The sequence below is a fragment of the Grus americana genome, chromosome 3, assembly GCF_028858705.1.
Source record: "Grus americana isolate bGruAme1 chromosome 3, bGruAme1.mat, whole genome shotgun sequence".
NCBI classification, from domain to species: Eukaryota; Metazoa; Chordata; class Aves; order Gruiformes; family Gruidae; genus Grus; species Grus americana.
This window is the reverse complement of record NC_072854.1, coordinates 87772325-87789859: the sequence shown is the minus strand read 5'-3', so window position 1 is coordinate 87789859 and position 17535 is coordinate 87772325. Positions and strand designations below refer to the sequence as shown.

The 17535-nt window shown below is 39.7% G+C and overlaps 2 protein-coding genes across 5 annotated transcripts in view; one reads left to right on the top strand and one right to left on the bottom strand.

Annotated features, from left to right (window-relative positions):
* The window catches only part of CNST (consortin, connexin sorting protein), a 54447-nt gene extending 51749 nt beyond the window's left edge, over nucleotides 1–2698 (bottom strand). For 2 of the 4 annotated variants that reach the window (XR_008576185.1, XM_054818814.1), the window contains exons 1-2: nucleotides 2549–2698; nucleotides 614–709 (exon numbers count right to left, since the gene is read on the bottom strand). The gene's annotated coding sequence lies outside the window, so the exon portion shown is untranslated. Of the gene's footprint in view, nucleotides 1–613; nucleotides 710–1536; nucleotides 1631–1682; nucleotides 2171–2548 lie in introns of those variants that run through there. The other 2 variants (XM_054818815.1, XM_054818816.1) reach the window with 2 other exon arrangements.
* Nucleotides 2699–2716: 18 nt separating this feature from the next.
* Nucleotides 2717–12598, top strand: TFB2M (transcription factor B2, mitochondrial). Its single transcript, XM_054818826.1, has 8 exons — nucleotides 2717–3137; nucleotides 4106–4194; nucleotides 5096–5249; nucleotides 5644–5792; nucleotides 7310–7399; nucleotides 8626–8688; nucleotides 9976–10127; nucleotides 11540–12598. Exons 1-8 carry the CDS (start codon nucleotides 2813–2815, stop codon nucleotides 11724–11726), a joined length of 1209 nt encoding a protein of 402 aa, XP_054674801.1. The 5' UTR covers nucleotides 2717–2812; the 3' UTR covers nucleotides 11727–12598.
* Nucleotides 12599–17535: the final 4937 nt, after the last annotated feature.

The window sequence follows — 17535 nt, the reverse complement described above, 5'->3', positions numbered from 1 at the left end:
TTAAAATGAAGTATAAGCATAAGAGTTTAAAAAACTGAGATCAAGATGTATGTAGTACTGCAATTTTCCCCTCTTACTTAGAAATGTTTGTTGATATTTACTGTGGCTAATACATAGGTGGTTAATACATAGCAAAATAATACTAAAGGACTAATGCTTTAATATTACCTTAAAAAATAAACTTTAAATGAAGCCAAATAAAAGTAAGTGTACAAGACATTTAGAACTACTAAGAAGAAAAGTACGTCTTTACTGATCTTTTTGACCCATACAACTAATGAGTTCTTTTGGTTCAAGCATACGCTGGAATCCAATCAAACAGGTAACTCTTTTGATTCCTTCTCTTATTTATTTCAAAAAACAATAATTAGGAGGAAACAATAATTTCAGAGCACCCAACAATGCATGTAAACTACAAAGACACGAGGGTCTATGAGGCAAGACTATAAATTTAATATTTGCGTGTGGCAATAGCTGGACTAACCTAGAAAATATATGCCACAATCAGCCATTAACTTAAAAATAAATGTTCAAATATCCTTGGAATACACTTTAATGTATTAAACAACGTTTTGCATTGTAATTTCTAAACAAAGAGATGTATAAAACTTACCATTTTCCTAAGGTTTCAACAGTTTCTCAAGGATAATGACAGGTCAGAAAGAGGTAGTCCTTTATGCATGCAAGATTCAGTATATATCTGGCAGTTCTAGGGGACAGAGAAAAAAAATCATAAATGTATCCCATAAAAATCTATGGTTCAATGCAGGCAAGTGCTAAGCTAAAGTAAATACAAATATGAAGAAAAGTGTATAATTTCTAATGTAAAAGAATAATCTCAATTACTCTCAACAGCCCATTCAAAGATGACCCTAGCACTCCTGAGTACTCTGACTGGCAACAAAAAAAATCCAAAATTCTTTAATTAACCTTAAAATATATGGAACACAACATGGTAATATACTAACTACACCTAACCTTTCTGTGGCCACAGCTATCAATAAACTTTGATAAGGAATGCTGAATTAGGACATTACTAAACACTTGCTCTAAGAAAACCAAGTTCTGCTCGATGTTCTAAAAGTCCTGTGAATTACTGAATTATCAGACTAATTAGTAAGAGAGGAAAAAAGCTATTAAAAACATAAAGTCCAGTTTAAAAATGGATTGAGGTCTATCCCATCATCCAGCTGAACAGTCTGTCCATTTCCCTTAAGGCACAGGGAAGATTATTACAGCACTCCGTGTAAAAGAGCACAATATTTAAAAATAAATTGCAGATATGAAGAACTGCTGTACTCGACAAGGCATTTGCAATCTTTTCTAAATTCAGCCCAGTCCCCCTGCATGCCACCTGCAGATCTGCCAAACAGAGAATAGCAAAGCCACAATCTTCTGTCCCAGGTTCCGTTTAATAGAGATGTATCAAACAAAACGACTTTGGTTAGTGAGAAGGCACGTGCTAATTTCTCACTTTACAGAGAAACGAGATATAAGAAATTAAGCAATTTGCACAAAATCATACAGAAAGCCTACTTTTGAGCCGTTAATTTGAAGACCAGCGTACTCTGATTGCCAGATCACTCTCGCCTTCTGCACACACTAGGGAGGGAGCAGGGAAACACGTCTGGGAGGATTCTCTCCCCCCTTCCCCAGAACTCCATCACACCGCGGCCACTCACCTACCACCGACAGGTTTTAGCACAGCATCCCTGAGGATGAACTCCAGTTTCTCTGAACTTGAATACGTTTTGAAGATGGTCCTAAAGTTATTTCTCGTTAAGGCATTAGGGAAATTGTTGAAAGGACAACGTGGCTGCTATTGAATTACTGGTTTTATCTAAAATGTAATTGCCAGGCGGTTTCGGGCAGAAAGAAGCCAACGAGGACCGATGTCGCAGATCTGCCGGAGCAGGATCCTGCACCTGCTGAGGGCGGCAGGGCGATACAAAGAACCAAGTCCCGAAGTGACTATTTAGCTGCAGACGCGGAGATCAAAGACTCCCGTGAAACACCCAGGCAAACCTCAAACTAAATACGTAGCTCCTGGGACTTCCACCAACAAACCGAGCAAACATCGCTCCACCGGCGCCCGGCAAAACGTTTCCTCGCCGGCCGAAGCCTTCCCCCTCCTGAACGGCCAACCGCCGCCACACGTCTTAGCCCTCCGGTTTGCTCCAGGGGCACCGCTCGAGGTGAAGGAACCGCAGCGCCGGCACCTGCCCTCCCGGCTGAGGCGGGCAGCGAGCTCAGCCCGCCCTGTTCGCCCGGTACCGGCCTCCCCCCTTGCCGCGCGCCGCGGCCGTTTAACCACCGGCCGCGCTCGCTCGCCTTACGGCAGAGCTTCGCTGCCGCCGGGCGGACGGCGGGAAGGCGCCGTCCCTTCGCCTAGGTGAAGGGACGGCGCCTTCCCGCCGCCCGCACGGCAACCCTCCCCCCCCATAGCCCTCGGTCGCGACAAGCAGAAAGCGGCGGCAGTGCGAGGCACCGAGCGAAACATCTCCCCTTCCCCTTCTCCTGTGGATAAGCCCCTATCAGCTTAGCTCACCTCAGCTCCGTTGCGGCTCGGGCGGCCGGGACCCGCCGCCCGGCATGGCGTGGAGAGGATGGTCCTGCCGCGCCGCCGCTGCCGCAGGCTCCCGGCGGTGCAGGGCTGGCACCATAGAGAGGACGGCGGGACGAGAGACCTCCGACGATAGAGCGGAAGAGCGCTAGAGAGGCGGGGGAGAGGCGGAAGTGACGCGCCCGTTGCCGCGGCGATCGCGCACCCGGTGCTTGCTAGCGTGGGGCCGGTGGCGGCGGCGGCGTGGTGATGCTTGCAGGCCGGGCCCAGCCGGGCGCTGCGGGTTGCTGCCGCCGCCTCCTGGCAGCGGCTCTGGCGGCGGGATTGCGGCCACTGCTGTGTGGGCTGCCGCCGTGCTGGACGACGGCGAGGCGGGCAGCGGGGCAGTGGCCGAGCCCGGGCCTGCGGGTACCGGCGGCGGCGGAGGCGGAACGGCTGGTGCAGCAGGTGCAGCGGGCCGGCGTGCCGCTCTGTCGCTTCATCGCCTGCCCGAAGCTGGCGCGCACCGTGCAGCGCTGCCTGCAGGGCGGAGCCAGCCCCGGCCCCCAGCCCGTCCTGCTCGAGTGCGCGCCCGGTAAGCTGCCCCGAGGCTCCTGCCGTCCTCCGCCCACCTTCCCGCTACCCTCCGGCGGTGTGCCCCTGCGGGGCTTCGTCGTCCCCGGAGCCGCCGGGACGCGGCGCTGCTCGGCCTGCCCCAGTGACCTTGCGGGGTCAGTGTGAGCTGCCGCCCTCGCCTATGGCGAGGGCCTGTTACGGGCCCCGGGCAGTTGGTGGTGGTGCTAAGGGGAGGGGCCGGGGCTCTGCCTCTCCCGGAGTTTCGGGCAGGGGTGGCGGCTCCATTGCGTGACGGCGCTGCCCGGCTCCGCCGGGACGGGCTCCGTGCTGGAGGCTGCCCCAGCGTCGGTGTCTTGCTTGGCGTTGGCGACCGTCTGGGTGTCGCGGCACTGCGGCGTGCCTGGGGCAGGCTGCGGGTGGGTCCGTTTATACGGAGCTTCGGGGGGAATGAGTGAGTACTTAGTCTGGAGATCCGAGTCACTGGTGTTAAAACTTTGTTATAGAGTAAGCAGAGATGTTAATTTCTGTCCAGGTGATATTTTTGGTTTTGTAGGCAAATTTGATCTGTCAGCAAAAGCACACCTAAGACTCTGGGCCTTTACATAGCTAGCCTTCTGCAATTACTTAATGGGTTGGGGTTTTTTACATTTCTGCAGAGGGTATTTTACCTGTAGAGATAATATGGGTAAGGTTTGAAACTATATTTCAGTTGGCAGAAGAAAAAGTTGTAGAAATACTTGAAACATTGTATCTAATGTTCCTCAGTATCTAATTGTAATGCTGTGCTTAGTGTATTTCACTGAGCAATCTCAGGCGGGCTGTGTGTAAATATTTTTTCTAACTCTTGTTTTGAAGTGTATTTAAATAAATACAAGTTATCTCCTGCTGAAGGTGGTATGTCCAAAGTGTCGTGTTGGGAAAATCACTAAAGGAAATCACTTAGAAAAAAATGCACTTTTTTAATTTTTTTTTTTTCCCCCCCTTCAGGTCCTGGAGTCTTGACTCGAACTCTGCTCAATGCAGGTGTTAGAGTGGTAGCTCTAGAAAGCAACTCAGTTTTTCTTCCAAATTTACAGGTATTTTTGATTTGGTAGCACGTTTCTCAAACTTAGGTAAAGGAAAGATAAGAAATTAACTTACAATTATGTAACAACTGTTGGATCAAAAAGGAATTAGCCAGTGATCATTATTTGTAACATCTGAAATAACGCTTAGTAATAGTAAGCATTGTTTGGTTTTACATTGCACAGACTATTTTATAATCTATTTGACATTTTGTGTATGTAGGAATTCAAGTTCATAGTCTTCCTATGAATAGTTTCATGCATAAATTTGAGGCTAATACTAATCAGAGTTGTTGTAGTTGTGTGCGTTTAAGCAAGATGTCTGTATGTAGCTTTCAGAAAGCTGTAAAAATAGTCTTGGTTATTCTGATTATCTCATGGTATTATTTAATCTATTGTCCTGCAATTGACTGGTAATACTAAGACACTTACAGGTGTTGTCCTCTCCTGTTCACCTTGGCTTTGCAAGGATTCAAAGGTGGTCAGGCACAGAGCTGCAGAGATTGCGCTAGAAGGATTGTGTTACAATGCTGTAAAGTAGAGGTTTGGAACCAAAGACTCTCACCTGACTTAATGTGTATAGAAGGCATTCTCTCTGCATATATGAAGAATTCCAGCTGTAAATCATTAAATGCAGTGGTTTGCTTAGTCGAGTATAGCTTTTTTTGCAAAACATTGCAGAACATCTTACTAATTTAAGAATATGTTTTAAAGCTCCAGTTGAGCAGCAGAAAAATGTCAAAATACTCTGCACAATGAAGGAAGTTATTCTTTTTATCAGCTGTAAGAAGCAGCTTTGAGATTTGACTCTTGGTGACTGGGTAACAATTTTAGGTAGTGCTTGAACATTTTTTTTTTTATTATTTTTGGGTCACGTGCTTTGACTTCTTCAACTGAAAATAATTTTATTCAGTCCCTAGAGAATAGCCTGGATGGACAATTAAAGGTAATTTATGGTGACTTCTTCAGACTGGATCCTTTGGTGACTGGAACGGTGAAACCACCTGCTGTGTGTTCTGACAAACTTTTTGAAACCATGGGTGTAGCAGCAGTTCCTTGGAGGGCAGGTATATGTTCAGACGTGTTACAAATGCATTTGAAGGGTGCATAGGCAGTTTGGCAATATCTTTGGGATTTGCTTGAGGTATACATTCTATTTAATATCTATGCTAGATTAATGGATATTATTTCCTACATTTCACCTTTGTTTAGGTTCTTGATAGCTTCAAAAAACCGTTGTGGCAATATGAAATCTCAGCTATTTACTTGCCTTTATTGAAGGTTTAGTCTAATGCAAACTGGGCTTAGCTTTGACTAAACTTGTATTGTGTTCATTCTTGAACAACATGAGCTGACAGACTTTCTTTTCTTAATTGTTTGTAGTTTAGACATCAGCATTAATGAGATTGTCTAGTACATATTGCAAAATTTTAAAGATGCTTTTACGCACTATTGAAACAGATGTACCTGTGAAAATTTTTGGAATCTTACCACAAAAAAAGGAAAGGAACACACTTTGGAGGCTTCTTTTTGCCCTGTATGAATGCAGTTCCATATACAGATATGGAAGAGTAGAACTCAACATCTTTATAAGTGAAAAAGAGTACAAGGTATGTGTAAGAGGTTTTACAGGTAGTAAAGAATAAGTAGTGCTTCACAGAACACAAACGTTTATATTGTATAGTTAATGGTTTTGCTAGTGAATTTCTTTTTCTGCCAGAATTTTTAAGCCTTGTCTTTTTCCTACTTGTTCTCTTTATTCAGTAAGAGTGCTGTCAAGAAACATTCTGTTGTCACATAACCACAAATCTTACAAATGTGAAGGCTGGTCCTTGAGAAGGATATGCAGCATCAGACTAGCCGCTTTCCTTTGTAACTTGTGAGGTGTTTAAATTCTGTAATGTGCTTTTGCAACAAAATTGTTTACTAGTTGCAGTTAATAGTCAATGAAGACTGAATTCCAAACACCTCATGAAGAGGATTCAGAGTTGCTAAATACCATAATCAGTGAGATGTACTTTCCCTCTTTAGCCACTTTTGTATGCAGTACTGAAAAAACCTGTGGCAAAATATGAATGATTTACATACTTTTTTATTAAGGTTCTGTACACTAAGGTGCAGAGCAGCTTTCTGGGTTACGTGTTTGTAATTTACGCTGTCCCAAAACTCTAGAACTGTACTTATAGTTCAAGGGTACCTTTTCTTTCTGTGAAACTGTGAGATTCATACAGAGCCACAAACCTTTAATTAGTTGAAGTAAGCAGACTTCCAGGTGTGCTTACGCAACCTGTGTTGTGTCTAACACCCTACTGAAAAAAATTAAAAGTCTTAAATATATTGTTCTGCGAAATGATGGGTTGGACACCACTGAAATATCCACTTAAATGGTATGTTTTTAGTGGCCAGATTTTTAAGGAAATAGGGGGCTCCCTATTCATTTAATACAGTCACTGTGGTTTTTATTAAGTTTTCTGGTTTTATTGTGAACCCTATTAAATGAGAGTTGTGTACTCAAAAGCAATTGGAACTTTTTTTTTTTAATTGATCATATGACAAGGCTTTCTAAATCTGTTATGAGACGTTAAATCTCCCTGCTACATTTTACTACTTTCTTTGCGCTGTTTGAGAATAACCACGTTTTTCTTTTCTTCTTGCCCTAAGAGTTGTCTGATCTGTAATAGTGATTAGGATGATGACTGTGCAAGCTGCTTAATATTCAGTGAGGTCACCTGTGTCTTATTGGGAATATTGTCTTATCATTGCAAGCTGATAACTCTACCCATGTTATGTTTTTTATACAAAATATGATCCCTGTTTCTCTTCTGTGTGAAACTGCTCTGCTTTAAGAGGGACCGGGAAGTATAAGCTGGAAATTCCTTCACAGTTCAGTTATCCAAATAACTACCGTGAAGAAATACGTAGACTGCCATAATGTCTTTTAATCACGTGTCTGACAAGATGTACTAAAATAGCACAAAGTATATATTTGAGGCCTAATATAATTTTACCTTGGAATTTTAGAGTTAAATATGAATTTCTCACCACTTGTTACATATATAAGGATTTTACTTAAAGCAGCAATCCGATGTTTTGCAATAAAAATGCTCTTTCTTTGCCATTTTGTTAGGTATTAACAGCAAAGCCTGGGGAAGCGAGGGCTTACCAAGCACTTACTGTACTTTGGCAAGTAGGATGTGAAATTCAGCTATTGCACATGGTAAGTTTTTTGTACCAGCTGACATGGTCTAATGCTATGGACGTGTTTTTAGAAAAGAGTTTATAATGTTTTACTATTGTAAACTAATTGGAAACTAATTTGACATTTAAATTAGTTGGAGAACTATTGAAAACTTTTGGATGTAAAAACCAGAAACAGTCATCTTTTATGTCAAACTCTCACTTAAGCAGCATCATCATTAACTACGATGTCAGTATTTTCATTACAAGCCACTGTACTCAAAAACATTTATTCTCAGAAGCTGGTAGATAAGAGATGTTTGCACCACAGAAAGCTCTTTTCCATCTTGCTAGGGCTTGTGTGAGACTAGAAGACTGCTCTTCCAATCTGTCCTAGTCTGCTCTTTGTTATGTCTTTTGCATTTTGCCATCATGTACGCTTTTGACTTCCTGAGCTCTGTTCAGTAGAAACATGTTTTTCAGTCTTGGTGCCTTGATGTTCCAAGCAGGTCTGCTTCTCTTGCTAGTCAATAACTATCTTACCTTGTCAAACATGCTATGGATTAGTTTTAAAAAGGTTTTTTATGTTGTCCCCCGACCTCCACATGAGCACATGGCCATCAACTTTTACTTACTTTATGCTTTTTAAATTTATCTTTCTTTGTGTTCTGTTTTTCTAGAAACCTACCTTCATAGTTTAAATGTTTTGCTAATGTAAAATCTAAAGTTTCACTATCTATTGTCTTCCAAATACCTTATACCATGAGGTATATATTAAGGAGTTGAAGAATAAGATGATGCCCAAGGAACCTATTACATATGCATGCCCTGGTCGTACAGTGTTTGCTATACATCTGCTTGTAGCTACTTCAGGAGATAAGTTATTGAGCTGGTGGGACTTTTGTTTGGACTCAGTACAGCAGCTCTTATGGTCAGCCGTCAGTTTTTAGCTTTGGTTCACGTTTTGAACTTGAAACCAATAGGTAGCTCCACTAATGCGTGGTAATATATACAAGTTATTTGATGATAAGTAATGTACCAGTGCTACTCAGATACTTTGCTGGGAATGTCATTAATAACATTTTCAGTCTGGCCTTTGTGTGCTTATTGACCTTTTATTTTTTTCTAGTTCTAATATATTTACATGATTTTAAAGTAAATTTTAGAATGGGAGTAAACTCCTAATTTGACAGGATTGATCGTAAATGTTTTTCCAAATTCTAACAAAGCACTTTAATTCTGTAATGTATTTGCTCCCTCCCATAGGAACCTTGGTCATCATTTGTAACTAATTTGAAAAATGGTGGATTGGCAGTACCAAAAAGCACGGTAGGATCATTGTGTGCACTTTTCTCCTTTTGCAGATGCAGCTAAACCACTTCTAATTAAAGGTTAAAATACTTTATAACAGCACTTACACATATGGGTTTTTTGGCTGTGAATAGTGTATTTTTTTATAATTGCTCTTCTAATGAAAACTTATGGGCAGCACGTAGACACATCAGAAGTGGGGTGAAGAATTGCTATTAGCTTAGAAACTGAAATAAACTAGTATCTATTGTCTGTGATGGAAAAAATACCGTGAATAAAAAGCAATTTGAACAGGTAATATCTTTTTCAAAAGAATTTACTGACAGGGTCACATCTACCTGCTTGAACAAAACAAGTGTTACGACAATTAATAGTGCAATCAGTATGCTGCTGGTTTTGATTAAAATGGTTATTCACGTGTCTAGTGTAAATTCCGTGTGCTAGTTAATTGCTGAAAAGTGTGAGTCTCAAAGCTTAAATTTGAGAAGTGGAAAAATACCCTGTGTAAAGTTCTTTCCTTTTCTCTTTTAGAGAAGTGATGATGTTCCTTTGTATGATACAAGATTATTTCTATTTAATGCCAATAATATAAAAGCATGTTTACTTAATATTTGTTTTTACCCTCTCCAGAAAACTGCGGTGGTAGTATATTGAGTGTTATTTGAAATGTTACTGTACAATATAAGTGACTATAAGTGACTGGGTGTGCCTTACACACTTAAGTGTGTTGCTGTAAAGCCATGTAGAGAGGCTGATATATTAGGTGGATTATGCAAGATGTGTTGTGACAGCCTTAGGAGCAGTACAAATGTGAGATCTATTGGACAATATATCCATTGCTGCCAATACAGAACTATATTAATTTCAGTTAAAGACTTCCCCCTCCCCCCTCAATTTCATAAAATCCTCAAGTTGCAATATCGTCTTAGTGTTAATTCTGTCTTTCTGTACAAAGGCAGGTAGATCTTATACCTTGCATAGATAGGAATACTATAGGCCATATAATCTCTTGAAAACTCACATCAAGCCTTTATTGTCTATTTCAACTAAGTTCAATCTTAAAAAATAAAACAGAAGCGATAGTGTGTCTGTTTTGTTTCCTGTTTGGGGGGTGGGGCAGGTAAAGCATCTTCATTCTAGAACAAAATTTTAAAGCCTCGGCTTCCAATGAAATCATCGTGCTAAAACTTTTAAAACTCTTTGAGAAATGTTACTGGTGGCACAGATGAAACGCTTACTTTTAGCTAAAAGAGAGACACTGTCTTGAAAATGACTTTTCAGTGGCTTGTTTTGTTTTTCTTGCAGTGGCTGCCAAATGACCATTTATGTTTGGTACGACTGACTCCTCAGCAAAATCTGTTTACAGGAGGCTTGGAGCCCACAAATTCATCTACCTTTATTTTCATGGTGAAACAGTGTCTTGCTAAACCCAGGTCTAGACTTACAGATAGATTAAAGTAAGTAAGAAAGAATTACAGGTTTTATACTTTTATTCAGAGGAATATGGGAAAATATTAAAATATGTTCTGAAAGCAGTATTTATTTGCAGCTGAAGTACATATTTTTTTTAAAATAATTATCTACATGTAGAATAGAAGATTTCATTTTTGCGCCTCACAATACAATGTTTTGGGGACTGTTCCTGGCCTGTATTCACAGATGATAAAAACTTGAGATTTGACAGGAAGGTGGACAAGTATTTAGAATGTAGATGTGCAGTAATTGTCTGTACCTCCAATGGAGCTGAGGTCATGTATCTGCAAGAAGTTTTCGCTCACTTTACAGACATAATAATGGAGTCAGCAAGAGTTTTACAGGTACAGGAATTAAAAGCTGAAAAAGAGTTTCAGTTTATAACAGGCATCAAAGTAACACTAATAAAAACAGCTGAAGGTTATTGAAGGTGGAGTGGGGATGTCCTCAGATGGCTTTCTGTTATCTAATTGAGAAATTAGGCTTTAGACTTATTTACCAATTATACAACTCTAATTATTCTTTTTGGTAATACATTGGAGCTATTCACTTTGCTTTATGATCAGTCAATCTCCCTTTCCCATAAATGGCAAGTGTTTGCAGTCTGGAAAGCTTTGACTTCAACTTGTTAGTAAAATTAATATATTTCTCATTTGCTGGTAGTGGTTTATGGGAGTTAATTTCCAGAAAGGAAAAAAAATCCACACTGCCTTAATAAATTCCAGTAACTCATTTAGCAAAGACAAGTGCAAAGTGCCTTAATGGATTTCTTTCTTAAAGCTCAGTGGTGTACCTAATCTCCACTCAATCCTTTGGCCAGGAAGTGGAGCTAACCTTGAAGGCTTCTAATGTGCATCTTCTGTGTATTTATACACCTTTTTCTTGTCTGGGAAATAGTTAATGCATATGCACATTTCTAAAAGGTCTAGTTCTCATAGCAGTGATGTAGATGGGGAGACAGTGGATACATCTGTTTACATAGGGAAGAAAACGCCTGGGAGGTGTCGGTCACACTAACTCATGCTATACTGAATCATCTTGTTGAAGATGACCTTGGCTTTTCCAGGCATTGAAGAATAACCCCTCTTTATGCTGTAATGCCTGTTACTGACTTATGCAGTTGGGGCAGAGGAGGGAAGGAGGGCACCTACCTTCTAATGAGGAGGCTTATGTGGTTTGGTATTGTCTATGTCTGCTGAGGGCTTTATTTGGTATTTATATGTCATATTAGCAGAGGTTTCTTCCTGTTGGCAGTATGGATTGAAAATAGCTTGTGTTGTAGGAAGATGTTAACTTCTAGAAGCTGTGGAAGAGCAGAATGGACCTTCAGATACTGTTTCTTTTTAATTTTTCACAGAAAGAAATGCTCTGTTTTGATTTTGTTTGTCTGTTTCAGTTCATGGAGCTTGGACAATGGTGGCAAATTACTGAGAGAGCTAGAAATTCCAAAAAATGCTGAAACATGTCACTTATACCCAGAAGACTACAGGCGTCTTTTTGAGGCTTTGCAAAACTCTAATATGTTTGCTGAAACCTGGTTCCATGATGAAGTCTTGGAAAGTATAAGGAACATAAACTTATAAATCTAAAGCTGCTTTCTTTTGGAAGATCACCTTTGCTTCTGGAAGATTACTTTGATACAAAATGATTTAAATAAAATCGGACATACTGCTAGCTAGATGATTTCCTGTCCAAGCAGGAAAATAAATTTAGCAAGTAACAAGAGCCCTTCTACACAGGATGAAAGTAACGGATTCACAGTTATTTGAACACAATCCTATCTAGAATGGACAAACTTTGCATCTTTTCCAGGAGCATCTTAGTGACCTGCTGCTTTTGGATGTACCACTTAAACGGAACTTTTGTTACACTGCTGTATATTTACAACATTTGAAAAAAGTAATAGACCAAATACCGTTATTTGTGTGGTTTGTATTTTAGTGCTCAGTGAGTTGAATGCCCTTTCACAGATTCCCAAAATACGTAGGTCTTTACAACCACTGAATCTGTTATATTGTCTCCTGATCTAAAACACTTGCAGTCTACAGTCAACATAATGTTAATAAATCAATAGTGGTGGGTTAATAGGAGACAAGGTAATGACAGCATGATAAAACATCAGCTGAGAGTTGGGGTTTTTTTATTAACTAAAGATTGTTATCTCTCTGGGGGAAAAAGTTGTAACAATTCTTTCTATTGAAAATTTGAAAAGAACATGGTAGCCTGTTCTAGTTTACAATATCCGAACACCTATATGTATATGGGCTTCATCTTATTTTAGGTCTAAAAACAAAGTCACCAGAACATTCAGTGCTGTATAAACAGTTTGGGGGAAAAAAAAATCATCTTACCTGCAACCTTTGTCAATATGTATGTTTAACTTGTATTATATGTACTAAACAACTTCAAAACCATATGCTATTAAAATTCTCTTTTTAGCCATAATACTCCATAATGCAACCTGTTCCTAGTTTCTTTTCATGTCTTACCATCTGACTGTTGTGGTGTTGTCAGATAGTGCTGGCAGGCTGTACTGGTTCTGTGTTCTGTACTGTCTCCTCTGAGAAGAGCTGTGGCCAAAAATATGGTATTTTAGCAGGGCATGAGTTAATAAAATGCCTTTTGGTAAAGGCTGAGCTATTTTCAGGTTTTGGAAAACAGCAGCGACCAAAACAATGCAAACACAGAATTGCATTTCTTAATTGTAATGTGAGGTATAGACATGACAAGCATTCTTCTCAGTCTTCCTCCTGCATTCCTGCTGCAGAAGAAGAATTGACTATAAGCAGCCTCAGTTCACTCTGCTAGCTAGGCTGCAGCTATCTGTTTAAGCTGCTGATAAGCCTTTGTAATGTTGTTGTGATGAAACTACTGGAAAGGCTGAGGTTTAATTTGCAGTCTGTCTCAGAGCGTTACTGGTGTTCTGGGGTAGGTCACGAAGATTTGAGGCTTTCGTTCTGTTTACATCTCTTACTATTTCAGATAACTTGCTTTATAAATTGACCAGGAATGGCAAATTTGCATCAACAGAAACAGTTCTACCTTTTTCAATCTCAGTAGATGGTAACTGTCTTATCCACTGCTCTACAAGAACGCAGTGTCTCCTGCCCCGAATCGAATACATTACTCTTCTTGTAGCAAGATGTCTTATATCAACATACCAGGAGAAGTATTCAATGCATAAAATATAAGGCCACCACTGTCTATGTAATAAACTTCTTTAACTGTGTTGCTGATAACATTTCAACCATGAATAGAAAAAAGGAAAAGCATTTGCTGTGAGGTTTTTTGATGCTGTTGGAAAACAGCATTTACTGAGCCAACGCAGAGACTCCCAAGGTAACAGCAGGAGTCTGTAAGTGGAAGGAATATTGTGTCACTGGGGACTTGAAATGAGAAGATTTAACGCTATGCAGAACTCTGCCATTAAGTCTAAACGTAAGCAATATGCTTAGCCTTCATCACAAATGTGAAGAGAGCGATGACTGGCATTATAAAAATGGTTTTGGTACTGATGGCAGGATGGAAAAAAAAGTGAACATCAGTGGTGTACGTACAGGTGGGGGAGTGAAATTGAAGTAGGTCTATGGATTTGATTAATTAATGCTACCCACTCAGGACTTCCTACTGTTGCAGGTTTACAGCTTCTATAGGATATGTTGAATGCAAACTTTCACTGAAATTTTACATTGTATATAAAGGCTTCTCATGCATTTTTGTTACGATTCTTAACCAACCCTGTACTGCTTGTGTTCCTTTCCTTTGCACAGGTATGTTTGCCATATTCCTTGATATGTTGATGAAAAATTGAGCCAACATCTCTTCAGTTATTTTTGATTGATATAAATACAAAGGCAGAACTTGCAACTAGGAAATGAGTATATAAATTTAGGTTAATATTTACAGTTTAATAACTGTAAATGCTATTCAAAGAAAAAACAAACCTGCAAATTCACTCAAAATTTAAACTGCTAGACCTTCTCAGAAGAGAAGATCATCATGCTAACTTTGAGACCAACAGATTTACAAGGAGCTACTTTGGCATGCCATGTTAAAGCACCAGTATATCATAGTTTGTATATTGATTATAACTTCAGAGGTGCTAAGTCTTTTTTAATAGCCCTCATCATTTGTGCCATCCATCTGCCTGTAAAAGAAAATTACATGACTGTGATGGCAATTGCCTAAAGTTTTACTATGTAACTATATTAAAATCATAGCAAACACAAATACAAACAGAAAGAAACGATCCTTATGACTCCCAGTTGAGAGATATTTTGCCACTTGGAATTAGGAGATCAGTCAAGCTGGATTCTATAGTTAGTAGTTCGCTTGTGATCCAGAAGAAGGGTTTGTGACATTGTAGTAATTAACACAGCAGATGATGTGATAAGGGGTTGTTAAGGTGGAATGTGTATATACTGGCTCTAGGGTTGTTCAGCATTGGACATTTTAATAATTCCAGCTTAGCCTCGCAGGTAATCATGATAATGTTGATAGAAATATTGACATAAAGCTTGAGAAACAGATTGTGTGGTGTAGTTTAAGATGTGTGATAGGCAGAACCTGAGGCTTCCTGAGAAACATGTTGAATTAATTGTTCTGGCAGGCTAAACACACTCTGTGGGGCTGTAGATTGAAAACTCCAATCTAAACTTTGCAAGCCTTTAATTAGTGAAGCTGTACCTTTCTTCTGTAAACACTGAGAAAATGGAAATAACTAACTTTTCCAGAAAGGACTCGACAAGTCAGTGGGACACGTTTATTTGCTCACATTGTATCCTTGCTCAATAGCTATTGCGTCTTTCCTTATGTATGCTGTTTAATGTGTCACTGCTAAAAATAGACACACTGCCTGTCCCCAGCTGACAGAACACAACACGCAGCAAGCGCAGGAAGCCCAAGGGAAATTGAGGTAGTTAAGATACACCAAATGGAACGGTCAATTACTCATAATGTAAGCGAGACTTTTAACACTTGATGTAGTTGAGCCTATTGATAAGACACCAAATAGCCCTACAACATGACCTGTTTATGTAAAACTCTATTTGTGCAGAGTTTGGTAGGATTCATAAATTTGAATGAGTCCTAAGGAGTTGTTTGTTTGTTTGTTTGTTTTCCCTAGGATGGCCGCTCTTAATGTTTTTGTACAGGATTCTTTTTGTCTTGGTCTCTTTGCTTACAGGGTCTTATTTGTATAGTGATGGCAAACATCTGATGTCATCATTGCCACTAGCTGTTGCCCTGGTTTCAGCTGCAGAGTGTAGATACATGCAAAGGCTTTTATTTCTCTGCCACGGAATCAGATTCTGAAGGCATGAGAAGCCTTCAGCCAGTTTGACTTGGCAATGATTTTGCTTGGTTTTATGCAGAAGTGCACCCAATCTACAAATTGACATGGGAGCAGTTGGCCATGTGTAGCATTACTGCTTAAATTAGAAAAATCAGATTTTAAAGAAAAGCAGGAAACAAAGGCATGTCGCACTGTGTGTGTAGGTTTTTTGGAAGTCTTTGCTAATAAAATTCAATGCTTCCTGCCAGAAATTGTCTGCAGGAGAAAACAATTTTAAGAACTGTTTGACTCATGCCACTGTAAAAATGTAAGATTATATTTTTTGTGCAATTATGCATCAGGGTTTTTTTCCCATATAAAGTACACTTAGAGCTCTTGTCTTTCAGCTAAGAAATTATGCTAATGAACTTCAGAAGCTTGTTTCTGCCATCTGAAGGAAACCAATGTGTTTGAGGCAGGGAAGACTCAAAGAAAAGTAGAAAGTTTTTGTAAAGTTTGTAGTAAAAAATCAACAGGTAAAACCTATGTAACTGTGAGTGAAATTTATGAATTTGTGCTTAAAATGCTTCTGCAGTGAGCTTTTTAAAATTTTACATTCTAGAATCAATTTTTAACTAGCACACCAACATTAAAAAGGGAAGAGACCTCATCAAGAGATCCCTATGTATTCATAAAAGATCTGTCTGTTCTTACAGGCTTTCAACTGATTATTTGATAGCTATTCTATGTCGCTAGTGACACAGATTTTGTACTAATTCAAAATTTAACATTTTGTGTTTTGAGCCAGATTTTGCTCCCAGAAAAATTCAGTTTTGTGCCTTGTTGGTTGGAATGGGTATTGCATGTTTATACTAAGGAGCAGAATTTGTTCAACTGTTTGGATTATTTCATTACTGCAATTATTTCTGTAAATTAATGTTGTAAAACATGCTGTCTTGAGATAGAAGAGCTGAACTTCCACTACAGTGTCTCATCTACCGGCAGTAAGGAAGTATGACTAATTCAGCAGCATCAGCCACAATTAAGTGTCTTTCCCACAAAAGTGTTTCCATTACATGCCTTGACAGCTGCTTCTGTCTAGAATGTGTCACACATTTCAAATAGCTCTTGAGAAGTCTGACCTGGCTAGGTCAGCGGATGACTTGGTCATATAAAAACCCCATACTAATAACAGGGATTAATTCAATTAAATGTAGTCAAGGACTAAATGACCACTTATTGGAATATATATCATTATGCTTTTCAGAAAATTCAGACTGATGTTTCCAAAAACATCCGAGTTGGGCATTCAGTTGATCACCATTGCTCAAAGACTGTTGAATGGCCTTCCTAGGCAGACCAGTCTATAAACTGCATATATCCAGAATCAGTTTTCTAGGCTTTTCTTACAGATGTCAAAATACCCAGCCCTGCATCAATGTAAATGTTTATGCTGTGTTTAAAAGCTTATCTATACTAGAAAAGCCTCTATTGCTACAATTATGTTGTCATATCAATTGAAATGCAAGGTCAGCCAAAGGTTGTTCTTAGGCTTCTGTGGCTTATTTCACTGTACAGCTTATGCCAGGCTGATGAAAGCCCCCTTCTTCAGGCATTCATACTTGGCGTTTTGCTAGAGCAGCTGAGCTCTCTAAGGTTGTGATTTTTTTGTGTGTGTGTGCGCGTGAGAAAGATAACTGTCATTCCCTCAGACACATTTTTGTACTTTGTGAGATTTTGTTGTATTATGAGACACGTGAGTGAGAAAACCTGACTTGGAAAACTGAGAAAATAATGAAAGCTACACCTGGTATTGTATATTCATATTAGCTCTTCCCTGAGTGCACTTTTTGCAGTTCATGGGTAGGACTTTAAGTTCATGCTTTTTGTATGTTGTTTGACCATTCATCTCAAGTTTATCCACCTAAGAGATAGACATTGAGAGACAGACATTAAGTTCTGTTATTACTGTGTTTGCTTATGATACAGGCTTTGGGCAATGCCTGCTTAGAAACTCAATAAAACGGCAGACAGGGAGATGCAGAGGACTAAGTAGGTGAAGCAGTAAAGCATACAAGCCAAATACAGAATTAGTTGTTTAATATTTTAATAACTGTTAA